At 33.2% G+C, this 18,526-nt stretch overlaps 3 protein-coding genes across 3 annotated transcripts in view; 2 read left to right on the top strand and 1 right to left on the bottom strand.

Moving 5' to 3' along the window:
• Positions 1 to 1,699: 1,699 nt before the first annotated feature.
• Positions 1,700 to 1,903, bottom strand: LOTGIDRAFT_144591 (hypothetical protein; the record flags this gene model as incomplete). Its single annotated transcript, XM_009055476.1, has 1 exon — positions 1,700 to 1,903. A coding segment is annotated over one exon (204 nt), but the record flags the coding sequence as incomplete, so codon positions are not given.
• Positions 1,904 to 2,048: 145 nt separating this feature from the next.
• Positions 2,049 to 2,948, top strand: LOTGIDRAFT_144587 (hypothetical protein; the record flags this gene model as incomplete). The annotated part of the gene is made up of 4 exons (XM_009055475.1): positions 2,049 to 2,268; positions 2,341 to 2,394; positions 2,803 to 2,856; positions 2,887 to 2,948. Coding segments are annotated over 4 exons (390 nt in total), but the record flags the coding sequence as incomplete, so codon positions are not given.
• A 2,909-nt stretch (positions 2,949 to 5,857) lies between these two features.
• Positions 5,858 to 18,526, top strand: part of LOTGIDRAFT_144597 (hypothetical protein) — a gene marked incomplete at both ends in the record, with an annotated part of 40,671 nt that continues 28,002 nt past the window's right edge. Inside the window, one exon of the mRNA XM_009055474.1 lies at positions 5,858 to 6,132. Coding sequence (XP_009053722.1) covers positions 5,858 to 6,132 — 275 coding nt within the window. The remainder of the gene's footprint in view (positions 6,133 to 18,526) is intronic.

Raw genomic sequence — 18,526 nt, 5'->3', positions numbered from 1 at the left:
TTATTGCTGACATTGAGCTCTATCTACTGATAAAGTCAATATTAAGACTTTTATATTGATTGCTGAAATTGAGTTTTATCTACTGATAAAGTCAATGTTAAGACTTTTATATTGATTGCTGACATTGAGTTCTATCTACTGGTAAAGTCAATATTAAGACGTTTATATTGATTGCTGACATTGAGTTCTATCTACTGATAAAGTCAATATTAAGACGTCTATATTGATTGCTGACATTGAGTTCTATCTACTGATAAAGTCAATATTAAGACGTCTATATTGATTGCTGACATTGAGCTCTATCTACTGATAAAGCAAAAAATTATTGCCAATATAGAAGTTTATAACATACATGTGTAATACTATTCTTACAGATAAAAATAATGATAATATTCATATGACATATATGCTGAATACTATCGGAACTATGTTTTCCCGAATGACGCCATTTTTATTGCTATCTCTCTTCGTGCATTCCAATCTGTAGCTCTCGCTTTGAATAACTATTAAACCATATTTACAAACAATGTTCAAGTAGCCCATGGGTGCTATTTTTTCTCTAGTTTTCCTCACGTTTGACCGCAACCTAGTACATTCAAGACGCCGTTAGATAGCACATGGTCGCAGTCCGGTGTGACGGGGCTATAATGTACATGCCTATGATGGACAAATACTTTATTCAAAAGTTGGCCACGAATGGCTGAGTACTTGTAAGATTGTTTAGTGAATATTCATCAAGTAATAGTCTTGTCTTCTTCGACTATTTTTAGAATTAGCCTTCCGCCTTTAAGTCTCTCATCATCTCACCAAATCTGAAAGATAATGCAATTTCAGACATCAAATTCCAAATCTAGACCAAATTGTACCCAAAAATAGGCAGGCAAAAACCCCAAAAGGGAGAGAGAAAGAAGATTTCTAAAAATAGCCTGGACTACATTCCCATACAATCATTTGCATAAAATGTTTTAGTGGAGTGAGTCCAGATGGCCAACATATAACAGTAAATAAAATAGAGTTCTCTCCCATTATTACAATACAAACGGACTCAAACCGGTAATTCATTTGCCATCATGAAATCATGAAATTCAACCTTCTATAATTTATTGAAATTTATAAGAAATTGCGTTTAAAACTTTCCAATGTGTCACATAAAAGCCTGGCCAATGCTAGGTTTCTGGACAAAAATTCAATATATTATGATGACCATGAAAATCTTGAGTTAGCCAAAATGAAAGTAGATCACTACATTTTATCAACATCCGCTTGACTTGATAGATTTGATCATTTTGTTAACGTTGATAGCCAAGACCATATACAAATAGCTGGTGCCATCATATCTCTTAGAGAACAAAGAACCTATGTTAAATCATTTATTAACTCTGTGTAAATTAAATTGTTGTTGTATTGTGTATATGTTTGTTTTTGTGTGTTCCTGTGTATTATAATTATAATATTTAATCAATGTACGAATAAATATTATTATTGATATCAAATATAGCGCGGTACAGCTTCATTTTCTGTATGGGCCTGAATTTCTTAGCGGGTTTGTGGTCTTTCTAACGGAAAGTGACATTCATTAGTAGTAATTGTTTTAATATAAGTGTTGTAGATCGTTCAATGATGAAGCAGTTATTTCAATCAAAAGTATGACAAATTTCTCTCATTGTTTTAGTCACCAATCATAAAAATAAGTTAAGTCTTATTCATTATCAAAAAGTATTATGCATCGCAAAAAAGAATGGTCTACTGAACAAAAATTACACCTCATTTTACCAAAGATTGTATCGATACCGCATATTTTGTTCCCTGTATAGTTAATAATATTGAGTTCTCTCCCATTATTACAGAACTTAACTTTGTGTTGGATCGACATAATCTTACTTCCATCAGTTGTATGATGTGATTCTAGTCTACTATTAGGTTGTTATTGTAGTGTATGATGTGATTCTAGTGTACTATTAGGTTGTTATTGTAGTGTATAATGCGATTCTAGTCTACTATTAGGTTGTTATTGTAGTGTATGATGTGATTCTAGTCTACTATTACGTTGTTATTGTAGTGTATGGTGTGATTCTAGTTTACTATTACGTTGTTATTGTAGTGTATGGTGTGATTCTAGTCTACTATTGGGTTGTTATTGTAGTGTATGGTGTGATTCTAGTCTACTATTAGGTTGTTATTGTAGTGTATGGTGTGATTCTAGTCTACTATTAGGTTGTTATTGTAGTGTATGGTGTGATTCTAGTCTACTATTAGGTTGTTATTGTAGTGTATGATGTGATTCTAGTCTACTATTAGGTTGTTATTGTAGTGTATAATGTGATTCTAGTCTACTATTAGATTGTTATTGTAGTGTACGATGTGATTCTAGTCTACTATTAGATTGTTATTGTAGTGTATGATGTGATTCTAGTCTACTATTACGTTGTTATTGTAGTGTATGATGTGATTCTAGTCTACTATTAGGTTGTTATTGTAGTGTATGATGTGATTCTAGTCTACTATTAGGTTGTTATTGTAGTGTATGATGTGATTCTAGTCTACTATTACGTTGTTATTGTAGTGTATGGTGTGATTCTAGTCTACTATTAGGTTGTTATTGTAGTGTATAATGCGATTCTAGTCTACTATTAGGTTGTTATTGTAGTGTATGATGTGATTCTAGTCTACTATTAGATTGTTATTGTAGTGTATGATGTGATTCTAGTCTACTATTAGGTTGTTATTGTAGTGTATAATGCGATTCTAGTCTACTATTAGGTTGTTATTGTAGTGTATGATGTGATTCTAGTGTACTATTAGGTTGTTATTGTAGTGTATGGTGTGATTCTAGTCTACTATTAGATTGTTATTGTAGTGTATGATGTGATTCTAGTCTACTATTAGGTTGTTATTGTAGTGTATGGTGTGATTCTAGTCTACTATTAGGTTGTTATTGTAGTGTATGATGTGATTCTAGTCTACTATTAGGTTGTTATTGTAGTGTATGATGTGATTCTATTTTACTATTAGGTTGTTATTGTAGTGTATGGTGTGATTCTAGTCAACTATTAGGTTGTTATTGGAGTGTATAATGTGATTCTAGTTGACTATATGGACTAGTAAATGACTGATAGTGCCTCTTTACCTCTATTTTATATTTCAGTCCGGCGATTCCAATGTTCATTATTCGTATTGATTAAAACTGAATGTGGTCAAATCGTAAATAATAACAGTCAGTTTCCTTAGAGAACTCTGAATTGTTTTTAGTATTTTTTATTTTTTCCGGAGTAAGCACAGCAAGATATTCCGTTTCCTGCCAATTTTACAATCCAGTGGAAAATAAAAACATGCTCCAAGCTGTTTGGTACCAATTCATCATCACGGGAGATGGGTCACGTGACTTCTATCGGAATTTAAATGGTATTGATGTAGATATATGTCAGAAAGTAAAAACAACAATTCCTTCTAACCAATAGTAATTATTGAGAGTAAAAGTACTATAGTAGTGGAGTCCTCCAACGAGAAGTACCATAATGTGTTTTGAAAAATGAAAGCATGGTCTGCTTCGCGTGCAACAATCACCACTACTATATAGGTCAAAATCATGAGATACAACCAGATCAATTTATGCCTGACCAAACAAATCAGCCAAAATGAAAAAAACAGATTTGTAATAATATTTATCGCGGAATGCAACCATTCTAGTAAACCAAACTGTAGTAAACCAAGTTGTTCTAGGAGACCCAACTCTGACAAACCAAACTCTAGCAAACCAAGTTGTTTTAGGAGACCATACTCTAGTTCTAGTAAACAAAGCTCAAGTAAACCAAGTTCTAGTAAACCTAGCTCTAGTAAACCTAGTTCTAGCAAACCAAGCTCTGGTAAACCTAGCTTTAGTAAACAATGTTTTCGGTTTAAGGGATATAGTATTAAATACTACAATAAGTTTAACAGGCTCTTAACATTATCTGTGGACAGTCTGAAAATTAGTTAATTAATGTCAAGTGTTTTATTAACGAGTTGAATAGTGTCTGTTTATAAGTGGTAGAAATCCTACACTCTGCTTCAATAACAATGCAAATAGCACGCAAAAAATCAAAATGTTTTCTTATAAACAATACAAAACAAATATCTAAAAGAGAAACAATAGGCATTTCCTATGATTGATTTGAGTCTTGAATATGTATATCTAAATAGTCATCTGAAGTATTAGAACAGTATTAGATAAGAAATATCAAATATATACCTCAAACTAGAAATTTAATGATCTATTTCTATCTGATGGTTTCTGTCTCATCTGTCTTGCTGACGGCGACTACATGCTCTAGTGGAAATGGCCTTAATAATAAATCATTGTGGTTAAAATTGAAGCGAGACTGCAAACATAAACGATTTTGAAGAGAGGGATAGAATCAAAGGTTTTCTATAAATCAATTTGGTGTGAAGTTATTTTATAAGAATTAATACATGGAAAATAAAAATAATGTAAGTAAACCACAAAATAATTTAGGTTAGTGTAATTCAGGCAGAATAGAAACTGATAATAATTTCTATGTAAAATTTGATTCTTTATCATTTAAACCTGAGCAACAAGAAATGACGAGACGATGTAGGCGCAGAATCGACAGTCAATCCTTTAAAGCATTATAAAGAGGTGTTGATGGTACTGCTATTTAGAGGAGTCCACTACTATACAACTTTTACTCTCAATTTTGCCATAGTTTGGACGGGATTTTGATTAACTAAACTTTCTTGTAAGGCTTTTTATTGTAAACTTTCCATTTACAAATAGCCTCAATTTACACCATTCTAGTTTTCCACAAACGTCTGTGGTTCTTGCAATTCCGCTAAAACTAAACATTTTACGACATCAACATCGTAAAAGCTCTTATCACTTTATAGGAAATTTATATCCAGTTAACAATTCCTATAATAACAGTAACTATAGTCACCTGACTGAAAATTGGTGCAAATGGGTGCTATCAGTGTCTATGATACACATTAAAAGTTTACAAAAAACTCTTTACAATCCCTTTAAATCAAGATCCAATAGCCGACAAAATCAATGAAGCAGACTTGAAATATAGTTGACAGTGTGAAATAACACTGGCCAAGTTGATATTGGGACAGTTTATTGAATGGAATAATCCAGTAATCACCGCCTGATATTCCTGTGAAATTTTTCCTTCTACTTTTAGTAGTTGATAAATGGAAGTGAAAGCCTACAGCAGATTTCTCGCCTGTCATTGGACAAGATAGTAGGAGTTGATTAAATACCAATTAAGAATTTGTTTGAAAACAATTTAATAGAAATTAGGTTAATTGACGTTTCGTGTGAGTTCCGTTTGGAATTTGAACGTAGGTTGCTAGCAGTAGACCATTAAATTATACGAAATCATCAAACGACTCGTCACAAAGTTTGCAGTGCTTGAATTTCTGGTAAAATATTGAAACTTTACGTCTGTAGTTTTCAGGAATGTGAGGGGGCTGTAGTGTGTTATTGAAGGGTGAAATCCTTAATTTATAAAATAACAATGTAGAATAGCTGTTGATTGTAAAAATCAGAGAAAAATCATGTCTAAGTAAATAGAGGATTAAAACTAAGATCTCAGGCATACACTTTAATGTCGAGAGGATTACACATGACTATAGGGGTTGAATACAGTAGGATTAATTAATCAGTTAATTATTCCATCAGTTAGAAATGAAATGAAATGAATAGAGTTTTACGTCCTACTTTTCTGCAACCATTAATTAGAGAACTTGGATTTAAAACCAAATATCATGTATAAAGTATTGACATTTTAATTATGATTTATATTCGAATGTCCGTTAATACTCTAGTGTGATTTAAGTAAGTGCATTTAAAAACAAAATGGCGGTCTTGAATTCGAATTACACAATTTTGACTCTAACATTAGAGAGTGTAAAAAACGGAAGTGACGTGTTTGATAAGGAAGAGTTTTTGAATGAGGAGATGGGAGAGAGGAGACAGGGCACGGTGTCTGTGGCCACCCTGACAGTGGTTTATTGTGCTATATTTGTAACAGGTGTTATAGGAAACTTGTCGACGTGTATAGTAATAGGTAAAAACCGTTACCTACATACCGCCACTAATTACTACCTACTTAGTCTAGCTGTCTCTGATATGTTTACTTTATTGTTGGGTAAGTACCACACATTCGTTTCTATACTATCTTATTGGTTTATTCCCATTTCACCCTTTCCCGCTTTGCCCCTTCCCAATTCGCCCCCTATTTATTCCCATTTCGCCCCTTCCCATTTCGACCCTAACCCTAACCTAACCCTAACACTAACCCCTTATGCCCACCTATTTCCCAGTTCGTTCCTTTTTGCAATTGATATATGACAAATTTGAAAAAAGGTATAAGCAGCCCTCAAACAGTAACCTATAATTTCAACTAGTTGAAGTTTTTGAAAAATAATCATAATTTTGTTTGTGGTTTGCCATTCCAGTGTTCTTTTATCAAATTTCCAAAATCATAGAACCAAAATGGACCGGAATTAAAATCGGAATAAGCATAATTGTATTATTTAAATGGAAGGGGCGAAATAGCAAGGGGCAATACGGGAAGGGTCGAAATGGAGAAGGGACGAAAAGGAAATAATGTAGGGGCGAAATGGGAAGGGGCGAAGTGGGAAGACACCGTTTCATTCCGGTGTGTGGTCTGTCACAATTTGACGAACCATGTATTTTTATACCAGTTTGATTGCGATGGTTCTTCTGTCACAATTTGACGAACCATGTATTTTTATACCAGTTTGATTGCGATGGTTCTTCTGTCACAATTTGACGAACCATGTATTTTTATACCAGTTTGATTGCGGTGGTTCTTCTGTCACAATTTGACGAACCATGTATTTTTATACCAGTTTGATTGCGATGGTTCTTCTGTCACAATTTGAAGAACCATGTATTTTTATTCCAGTTTGATGGCGGTGGTTCTTCTGTCACAATTTGACGAACCATGTATTTTTATACCAGTTTGATTGCGGTGGTTCTTCTGTCACAATTTGACGAACCATGTATTTTTATACCATTTTGATTGCGGTGGTTCCTCTGTCACAATTTCACGAACCATGTATTTTTATACCATTTTGATTGCGGTGGTTCTTCTGTCACAATTTGACGAACCATGTATTTTTATACCAGTTTGATTGCTGTGGTTCTTCTGTCACAATTTGACGAACCATGTATTTTTATTCCAGTTTGATTGCGGTGGTTCTTCTGTCACAATTTGACGAACCATGTATTTTTATACCAGTTTGATTGCGGTGGTTCCTCTGTCACAATTTCACGAACCATGTATTAACTCACGGAAACATCATGGATCTTACAAGAAAAGAGATTGATTAACATTTGAATAGATTTTTTATTCAACGAGGAGTTAATTCAACCGAGTTAATTCAACCGAAACGATTTTTTTCGCCCAGAACGAGAAATTCTGTCTGTCATTTCCCGTCCCTGGTGACCTTGATCAGCATATTACGTCTTAATGATGTCGGCATGTTTTTTTAAGTTCGGAGAGGACATCATTTGACATATTGTGGACATTCCATCGGAATCTAATCATATCTTTATTTTGAAACTAAAGCAATGATTTTTAAGTTCAATATAAAACAAAATGCCCTGTACAAATAACACAGATACATATAAATAAAAAAAAAACTCAAATAGTAACGATCCGACCACAAAACGAAACCCGATATCCAAAACAATGTACATGTATTGGTAAAAGCTAATTCTCACAAGATCCCTGCTCGATGGTTGGAGATAGTCTACAATGTGACTGAATTTAGAATCTATGAACATTATCAATTCTCTCCTTATTTTAATAACATCTTATAATTTACATTGTAACTGACAAATTCTATTATCCGGTTTCTACCGAGTTATAAATGGGTACCGAACATCTGGGAAAGATCAATGCCAAGATGTTTGGCCAAGGATCAGTTGATAGAACGGATCCTCATGAATCTATGTTGTTATCCTTGTTGATTGTTTCTTTCTTTCTTTTACAAATAAACAAATACTCAGAAAGTAATGATATTCTTCTCTTGGACACAAGGCGTTGATAAAGTAAAGGGGAGTCGACCCTTTTCTTTCGACTAACTTTAACTTGTTTATCATTCGATGAGTGTCGATAACTCGGCATAACTCGGTAGTAGTTAAAAACTCATAGAGATTCAAATCAAACAATCCACAGAATGATCTAAAGACACTTCAACATACGTTTTTTCATTTTTATTTTTATTTTTTCAATAATGAGAGAATATTTCATATTTGTTGTGTTGCTGGAGATGAAGTAGTTTTCACTCTATTTTATATTTGTTGTGTTGCTGGAGATGAAGTAGTTTTCACTCTATTTTATATTTGTTGTGTTGCTGGAGATGAAGTAGTTTTCACTCTATTTTATATTTGTTGTGTTGCTGGAGATGAAGTAGCTTTCACTCTATTTTATATTTGTTGTGTTGCTGGAGATGAGGTAGTTTTCACTCTATTTTATATTTGTTGTGTTGCTGGAGATGAGGTAGTTTTCACTCTATTTTATATTTGTTGTGTTGCTGGAGATGAAGTAGCTTTCACTCTATTTTATATTTGTTGTGTTGCTGGAGATGAAGTAGTTTTCACTCTATTTTATATTTGTTGTGTTGGTGGAGATGAAGTAGTTTTCACTCTATTTTATATTTGTTGTGTTGCTGGAGATGAGGTAGTTTTCACTCTATTTTATATTTGTTGTGTTGCTGGAGATGAAGTAGTTTTCACTCTATTTTATATTTGTTGTGTTGCTGGAGATGAGGTAGTTTTCACTCTATTTTATATTTGTTGTGTTGCTGGAGATGAAGTAGTTTTCACTCTATTTTATATTTGTTGTGTTGCTGGAGATGAAGTAGTTTTCACTCTATTTTATATTTGTTGTGTTGCTGGAGATGAAGTAGTTTTCACTCGATAATGAAAAATATTTTTGTGAGAAAGAACGTTGAAGCATTCGGGGACAAATTGAATAAAGAATGAGATAAAAAAAAAAAGGTCTGGATGCCAATCGACATATTTCAAAGTTCAAATTAAAGATGCAACAAGGAAAATCGATTTGAATATTTTAACCTTATTTCTGTTTCTAAGGAATAGATGGAACCAATTGACATGGTTGATTATAACGTCTGGTGAGATATTATAACGTCGGGCTAGTGAGATATTATAACGTCAGGCTGGTGAGATATTATAACGTCAGGCTGGTGAGATATTATAACGTCAGGCTGGTGAGATATTATAACGTCAGGCTGGTGAGATATTATAACGTCAGGCTGGTGAGATATTATAACGCCAGGCTGGTGAGATATTATAACGTCAGGCTGGTGAGATATTATAACGTCTTGCTGGTGAGATATTATAACGTCAGGCTGGTGAGATATTATAACGTCAGGCTGGTGAGATATTATAACGTCAGGCTGGTGAGATATTATAACGTCAGGCTGGTGAGATATTATAACGTCAGGCTGGTGAGATATTATAACGTCAGGCTGGTGAGATATTATAACGTCAGGCTGGTGAGATATTATAACGTCAGACTGGTGAGATATTATAACGTCTGGTGAGATATTATAACGTCGGGCTAGTGAGATATTATAACGTCAGGCTGGTGAGATATTATAACGTCAGGCTGGTGAGATATTATAACGTCAGGCTGGTGAGATATTATAACGTCAGGCTGGTGAGATATTATAACGTCAGGCTGGTGAGATATTATAACGTCAGGCTGGTGAGATATTATAACGTCATGCTGGTGAGATATTATAACGTCAGGCTGGTGAGATATTATAACGTCAGGCTTGTGAGATATTATAACGTCAGGCTGGTGAGATATTATAACGTCAGGCTGGTGAGATATTATAACGTCAGGCTTGTGAGATATTATAACGTCAGGCTGGTGAGATATTATAACGTCAGGTTTGTGAGATATTATAACTTCAGGCTGGTGAGATATTATAACGTCAGGCTGGCGAGATATTATAACGTCAGGCTTGTGAGATATTATAACGTCAGGCTGGTGAGATATTATAACGTCAGGCTGGGGAGATATTATAACGTCAGGCTTGTGAGATATTATAACGTCAGGCTTGTGAGATATTATAACTTCAGGCTGGTGAGATATTATAACGTCAGGCTGGTGAGATATTATAACGTCAGGCTGGTGAGATATTATAACGTCAGGCTGATGAGATATTATAACTTCAGGCTGGTGAGATATTATAACGTCAGGCTGGTGAGATATTATAACGTCAGGCTTGTGATTATAACGTCAGGCTGGTGAGATATTATAACGTCAGGCTGGTGAGATATAACGTCCGGATCACACTCTAAATACACTCTAAACAGTCAACTTGAAATTCTATACAGCTAACGATATTGATAACAGTATATTTTATTAATATTGACTATGTTTCAAAATCTTCGTCACCACGATTCGATGCTCGACTAATTCAACGTTGTGAGAAATTCTACCAATAATTGAATTCAGAAAAGCTACATGAAACATAAGTTAGTATGATATTTGTATAAAAAATGTTATCTGAGAGTACCGAGTAATATCTATCTATACTACATTTAAATGGTCTTTAATTTCGTGTATTCCGTTTATAATTAAAATGACAGATGCGATCACCGTCGAAAGTTAAGCCTTCAAGTATATGTTTCTCTAGAATTATCTTAGTTTGAAAGTTAAAAAGATGAGTCTTCTTTCTTGAGACTCTGCCATACATAGCAAAAATAATATAGACTGAAAAGAAATTCCTAGTTTTGGATATTTTTTAAAAGGGAATTATGGAATTAAGTCTCAATTCAGCCGTCCTCCTTAACGCACCTGTTCCTTTGAGTGTTTTAAGAAAGATTTTATGAAAGAAAAATTTCCAGTTGACAATTAAATGTGACTATTTTAAAGATTCTGGTCGTCAAGTCGAATCAAGGTGAATTAGGGAGAAATCGCTGTAGTAATTATCAAGTCTATTAAAGAAGGGTTCTTATCAATTATAGTAATACTGATTTATTCCTCGTGCTTCACTTAATCACGTTACGTTTATTAATCGTTTACGTGACAGTAATGAAACACGACTCTCCTGGTAAAAGCAGCAGGGCGGTACTAAAACAATGCTCCATCTGAATCTAAATGACAAACGTTCAACCTCTCAACTTTTTTAAACTGAGATTAATTGCTGTTTTTAATCATGAAATAAAAAATCTCGCTTTGATAATCAGTTTTAAGAAGAAGCGCTTCTCAGTATGAAATGGTCCATATCAGTTTTTTGTAATGATTGTAGGTTAAAATGTAGGAGTTATTAGATTCTGTGTCGAGTTTTTATCTAGTTATTAGTTTAATGTTGTTCGGTTACCAATATCCTATACATAATGGGTGGTTACACAATCCAATAGACGGACCATAATAGTTAAACAAATTTGATCTTTAAACTGATTATTGGCATGGCATACTTGAAACAATCAGGACACTTTCAATAATCAACTTCAAAGCTGTTTATTAAAGTTAATGTGTAAGAGAAAGTGTAAGGGGCTTTAAAATAACAACTATCCATTACTTTCCAATAAATCTGACATTTTGAAAATAAAATGTCACATTCACGAGGGAGAAAGATAATAAACAGAATGTCAGTTAAAAATTGATGTCATAATCTTTTTAGCACGTTCAACCTTTATTCGTTCGGCTTTTTTGTATTGGAATAACGATTATCATTATTTTAATTGAAATAAAAAGAGATGACAGCATAAAATATCTTGTCAGAACGAAGAAAATGAAAGTAAAAAATTGGTGCTGTGACGTTTAAAATGATTGATTGTTTCTTTAATTTGGATATTTGAATTCAAGATGAAACATATAAATTCTGTGTATTGTAGGAACTATATACTCAATATATATCAAGATAAGAATGAAAAATGGTGTAATGTTTAACAATTTGAATGTTTTTGGAATTACTACTACTGTTTTCAAAGAACTTTAGAACAAGTCTTTTGATCGCAACTGCGAGATACTTACAACGAATAACGATCTGGAAACTTAAAAACGCCGTATCGAACTTGAAGTTTCGTAAAATACTTATTTACAGACGAACTAGTTTATGAAAAGGATTGGTCAAGTTAAAAGTTGGATTCAGTAGCCGATTAGTTAATAAACCTAAAAGCCTTAGATGAATATATACGGCACTACATCCGTTTCTCTTTCCCTTACATTCAAACCAAACGTTGATTTTTTTATGAAAAGTTATTCGGAATGTTAAAAGTGAGCCATTTTAGCCCGTTTAGCCAATGCATAGATATACCAATACATGAACATAGATATACCAATACCTAGATATACCAATACATAGATATACTAATACATAAATATACCAATATCTAGATATACTAATACATAAATATACCAATATCTAGATATACCAATATCTAGATATACCAATATCTAGATATACCAATATCTAGATATACCAATAACTAGATATACCAATACATAGATATACCAATACATAGATATACCAATACATAAATATACCAATATCTAGATATACCAATATCTAGATATACCAATATCTAGATATACCAATACATAGATATACCAATACATAGATATACCAATATCTAGATATACCAATACATAGATATACCAATACATAGATATACCAATACATAGATATACCAATACATAGATATACCAATACCTAGATATACCAATACATAGATATACCAATACATAAATATACCAATACATAGATATACCAATACATAGATATACCAATACCTAGATATACCAATATATAGATATACCAATACATAGATATACCAATACCTAGATATACCAATACATAGATATACCAATACATAGATATACCGATACATAGATATACCAATACCTAGATATACCAATACATAGATATACCAATACCTAGATATACCAATACCTAGATATACCAATACATAAATATACCAATACCTAGATATACCAATACATAGATATACCAATACATAGATATACCAATACATAGATATACCAATACATAGATATACCAATACATAAATATACCAATACATAGATATACCAATATCTAGATATACCAATACCTAGATATACCAATACATAGATATACCAATACATAGATATACCAATATCTAGATATACCAATATCTAGATATACCAATATCTAGATATACCAATACATAGATATACCAATACATAGATATACCAATACCTAGATATACCAATACATAGATATACCAATACATAGATATACCAATACATAGATATACCAATACATAAATATACCACAATACATAGATATACCAATATCTAGATATACCAATACATAAATATACCAATATCTAGATATACCAATACCTAGATATACCAATACATAGATATACCAATACATAAATATACCAATACATAGATATACCAATATCTAGATATACCAATACATGTATACCCATTCAAAGGCTAGAACGTATATTATAATTTATAATTTCATACCAGAGAACTATTCCAATCACCTAAGTAAAACCCATCTCAGTATTATTATATCTATCATACAGTGTATCACTCTAAAGAGTTATTAATTACATCTGTTAATTAGAGTTCATCATTATATAGGTCATTTATTATAGATAATGGTGATTACACGAATAACACTGCTGTAGTATAATGAAAGTTGCGAATATGAAATGACAAGAAAAAAAAGTACGAACGATCATATTTTTTGGAGCATCAATTTGCAAGGCAGTAATTATTATAGAATTATCAAACCTGATGGCAACTTGTTTTTTGAAACGATCTTGTTATTCAACACCATTCTTTGTTTTTTTTTTGTAATAATTTCCTCGAAAAACACGATTCACTGTAATGTGAACTAGTCAAACAGTCACGACTACATAATAACTATAGATAAATAAGACAATTATCATGGATGGATACTTCTATTACTTTCAATAAATATTCTAGAAGTATTATTATATTTCTGATGACAGTGTGAGAATCATATTGAAATATTGAAAGTAATAAATATTCTAGAAGTATTATTATATTTCTGATGACAGTGTGAGAATCATATTGAAATATTGAAAGTAATAAATATTCTAGAAGTATCATTATATTCCTGATGACAGTGTGAGAATCATATTGAAACATTGAAAGTAATAAATATTCTAGAAGTATTATTATATTCCTGATGACAGTGTGAGAATCATATTGAAACATTGAAAGTAATAAATATTCTAGAAGTATTATTATATTCCTGATGACAGTGTAAGAACCATATTGAAACATTGAAAGTTATAAATATTCTAGAAGTATTATTATATTCCTGATGACAGTGTAAGAATCATATTGAAACATTGAAAGTTATAAATATTCTAGAAGTATTATTATATTTCTGATGACAGTGTAAGAATCATATTGAAACATTGAAAGTAATAAATATTCTAGAAGTATCCATTCATATAATTATCTTCTTAATCCATAACTTGTGCTTCTAATATATCATCGAAGGATTAATATAATCATTTCGTTTATCAGTCAAAGTAAAATACAATCAAACTGAATGAAGTTTTACCTTCTTCTGAAGAAAAAGGACCCTCACAAATTTTTTGATTTGTATTCTACGCCAGTGCTTTTTTGAAGACCTTTTCTGATAACCATCTAACACAAAGTAACATTAGAGATCAGAATTGACGTCAAGTCACTCAACCAGTCCATGTTGAAGAGAGTAAAAAGAAAGGTTTCAAGAAGATCTTTTAAGATAAAGTGTGTGTCCTTGAAAGTGTCGCTTTAATTCACAATCATTAACTACTTAGTCACTTTCCGCTCTCTCAATTTTCAAATTGACTTAAAACTGGTTATTGGTAGTGTGTATTTTAATCGATATTTAGTTACTAACTATGTTATTATTGAGTTGTAAATGTTACACTTTATTAGTTACTCGGTCATTTCAGTTTATATATAGTTTCACCTACAATGACTGGTAGATGACAAGTTAACATTCGCTTCCAGCTAACTGATATCACAGACTAGGTAGTTGTTGGTAGATGACAAGTTAACATTCGCTTAGAGCTAACTGATATCGCAGACTAGGTAGTTGTTGGTAGATGGCAAGTTAACATTCGCTTTCAGCTAACTGATATCACAGACTAGGTTGTTGTTGGTAGATGACAAGTTAACATTCGCTTCCAGCTAACTGATATCACAGACTAGGTAGTTGTTGGTAGATGACAAGTTAACATTCGCATCCAGCTAACTGATATCACAGACTAGGTTGTTGTTGGTAGATGACAAGTTAACGTTCGCTTCCAGCTAACTGATATCACAGACTAGGTAGTTGTTGGTAGATGACAAGTTAACATTCGCTTCCAGCTAACTGATATCACAGACAAGGTAGTTGTTGGTAGATGACAAGTTAACATTCGCTTCCAGCTAACTGATATCACAGACAAGGTAGTTGTTGGTAGATGACAAGTTAACATTCGCTTCCAGCTAACAAATATCACAGACTAGGTAGTAGTTGGTAGATGACAAGTTAACATTCGCTTCCAGCTAACTAATATCACAGACTAGGTTGTTGTTGGTAGATGACAAGTTTACGTTCGCTTAGAGCTAACTGATATCGCAGACTAGGTAGTTGTTGGTAGATGACAAGTTAACGTTCCCTTCCAGCTAACTGATATCACAGACTAGGTAGTTGTTGGTAGATGACAAGTTAACATTCGCTTCCAGCTAACTGATATCACAGACTAGGTAGTTGTTGGTAGATGACAAGTTAACGTTCGCTTTCAGCTAACTGATATCACAGACTAGATTGTTGTTGGTAGATGACAAGTTAACGTTCCCTTCCAGCTAACTGATATCACAGACTAGGGTTAACATCTGCTTCCAGCTAACTGATATCACAGACTAGGTAGTTCATGTTAGATGACAGGTTAACATCCGCTTTCAGCTAACTGATATCACAGACTAGGTAGTTGTTGGTAGATGACAAGTTAACATTCGCTTCCAGCTAACTGATATCTCAGACTAGGTTGTTGTTGGTAGATGACAAGTTAACGTTCGCTTTCAGCTAACTGATATCACAGACTAGGTAGTTGTTGGTAGATGACAAGTTAACGTTCGCTTTCAGCTAACTGATATCACAGACTAGGTAGTTGTTGGTAGATGACAAGTTAACATCCGCTTCCAGCTAACTGATATCTCAGACTAGGTTGTTGTTGGTAGATGACAAGTTAATATCCGCTTCCAGCTAACTGATATCACAGACTAGATTGTTGTTGGTAGATGACAAGTTAACATTCCCTTCCAGCTAACTGATATCACAGACTAGGTAGTTGTTGGTAGATGACACGTTAACGTTCGCTTTCAGCTAACTGATATCACGAATTAGGTAGTTCATGTTAGATGACAGGTTAACATTCGCTTCCAGCTAACTGATATCACAGACTAGGTAGTTGTTGGTAGATGACAGGTTAACATCCGCTTCCAGCTAACTGATATCACAGACTAGGTAGTTCATGTTAGATGACAAGTTAACATCCGCTTCCAGCTAACTGATATCACAGACTAGGTAGTTGTTGGTAGATGACAAGTTAACATCCGCTTCCAGCTAACTGATATCACAGACTAGGTAGTTCATGTTAGATGACAGGTTAACATCTGCTTCCAGCTAACTGATATCACAGACTAGGTAGTTCATGTTAGATGACAGGTTAACATCCGCTTTCAGCTAACTGATATCACGAATTAGGTAGTTCATGTTAGATGACAGGTTAACGTCCGCTTTCAGCTAACTGATATCACAGACTAGGTAGTTCATGTTAGATGACACGTTAACGTTCGCTTTCAGCTAACTGATATCACAGAGTAGGTAGTTGTTGGTAGATGACAGGTTAACATCCGCTCCCAGCTAACTGATATCACGAATTAGGTAGTTCATGTTAGATGACAGGTTAACATCCGCTTCCAGCTAACTGATATCACGAATTAGGTAGTTCATGTTAGATGACAGGTTAACATTCGCTTCCAGCTAACTGATATCACAGACTAGGTAGTTGTTGGTAGATGACAGGTTAACATTCGCTTCCAGCTAACTGATATCACAGACTAGGTATTTGTTGGTAGATGACAAGTTAACGTTCGCTTCAGTTTTCAGGATTAATGATAATCAAATGCTGCACCTCAACTTTTATCCCATTTTTAAAACATAAATCATCTTTGATGTATTTTGATATTATTTGGTTGCTGAGAGTGAAATGATATTTATATTTCAATACTTTATATTTGTCATCAATCTTATTTGTTCCAGTGACAGCCACTGACTGACTGTTTTCACAGATTTATTGAAGAATTGTTTTCAGAAGTAAAGAGTGTTATCCAGGGTCAATAATGATCAGATATTGCTCAAATAACAATGTTTACCGTTACTATAAATAGCAGACAATACAAACAACCGTGAGATATAGATAAAATGAAAGTAGATTGAAAGTAAAAGTCAAGATCTCAGTCATTTGGAAATCAAATTAGAAACTTTCTGTACGGTCTACTGATTGACTGGAATATCATAAAAACAAACAGGTTCGATTATCCCCATGTGACATCTATTGACCGATTTTTTTTATACTCATACGAGGCCGCATTCATTCAGTCAAATCAAAAAAGTGACCTGAAACATCTTGCTTTTATGATAAATAAAAATGATAATGATAGAAAAATATAGCAATTTTAATTGACAAGGGACAAAATAATAACTTTGTATGTTTCCGGTGACTTTAGATTCACTTGGAGATTAAATATTAGTTATTGTATCTGGAGTAGATTTAAAATAAGAACAATTGTAATACAAATTTCATTGCAGAGATTTACAACCTGAGGGTAATTAACTCTCAGGAGGTCATTTTGAAATTTGCGGGGATAATGAGGCACTTTGTAGTCTAGTATCAAAAATTTGGACAATTATAATTTAAGTCATTCTATTCTATTCAGGCTATTGAAAAAGATTATAGGGAAATCACGAAATAGTTCGAATTACTTAGGGAAGGGGAGTAATAGTAAGGATTTCTAGAGGGATGGGGGGTAATAGTAAGGATTTATAGAGGGATGGGGGGTAATCGTAAGGATTTATAAAGGGAAAGGGTAGTAATAGTAAGGATTTATAGAGGGAAGGGGGGTAATAGTAATGATTTATAGAGAGAAAGGAGGTTATAGTAAGTATTTATAGAGGGAAAGGCGGTAATAGTAATGATTTATAGAGGGAAGGGAGGTTATAGTAAGGATTTATAGAGGGAAGGGAGGTTATAGTAAGTATTTATAGAGGGAAGGGAGGTTATAGTAAGTATTTATAGAGGGAAAGGGGGTAACTAGTAAGGATTTATAGAGGGATGGGGGGTAACTAGTAAGGATTTACTAGAGGGATGGGGGGTAATAGTAAGGATTTACTAGAGGGAAAGGGTACTAACTAGTAAGTATTTCTAGAGGGAAAGGGGTGA

This window comes from Lottia gigantea (assembly GCF_000327385.1).
Source record: "Lottia gigantea unplaced genomic scaffold LOTGIsca_244, whole genome shotgun sequence".
Lineage (NCBI taxonomy): Eukaryota > Metazoa > Mollusca > Gastropoda > Lottiidae > Lottia > Lottia gigantea.
This window is presented reverse-complemented; position numbering and strand designations above follow the sequence as displayed.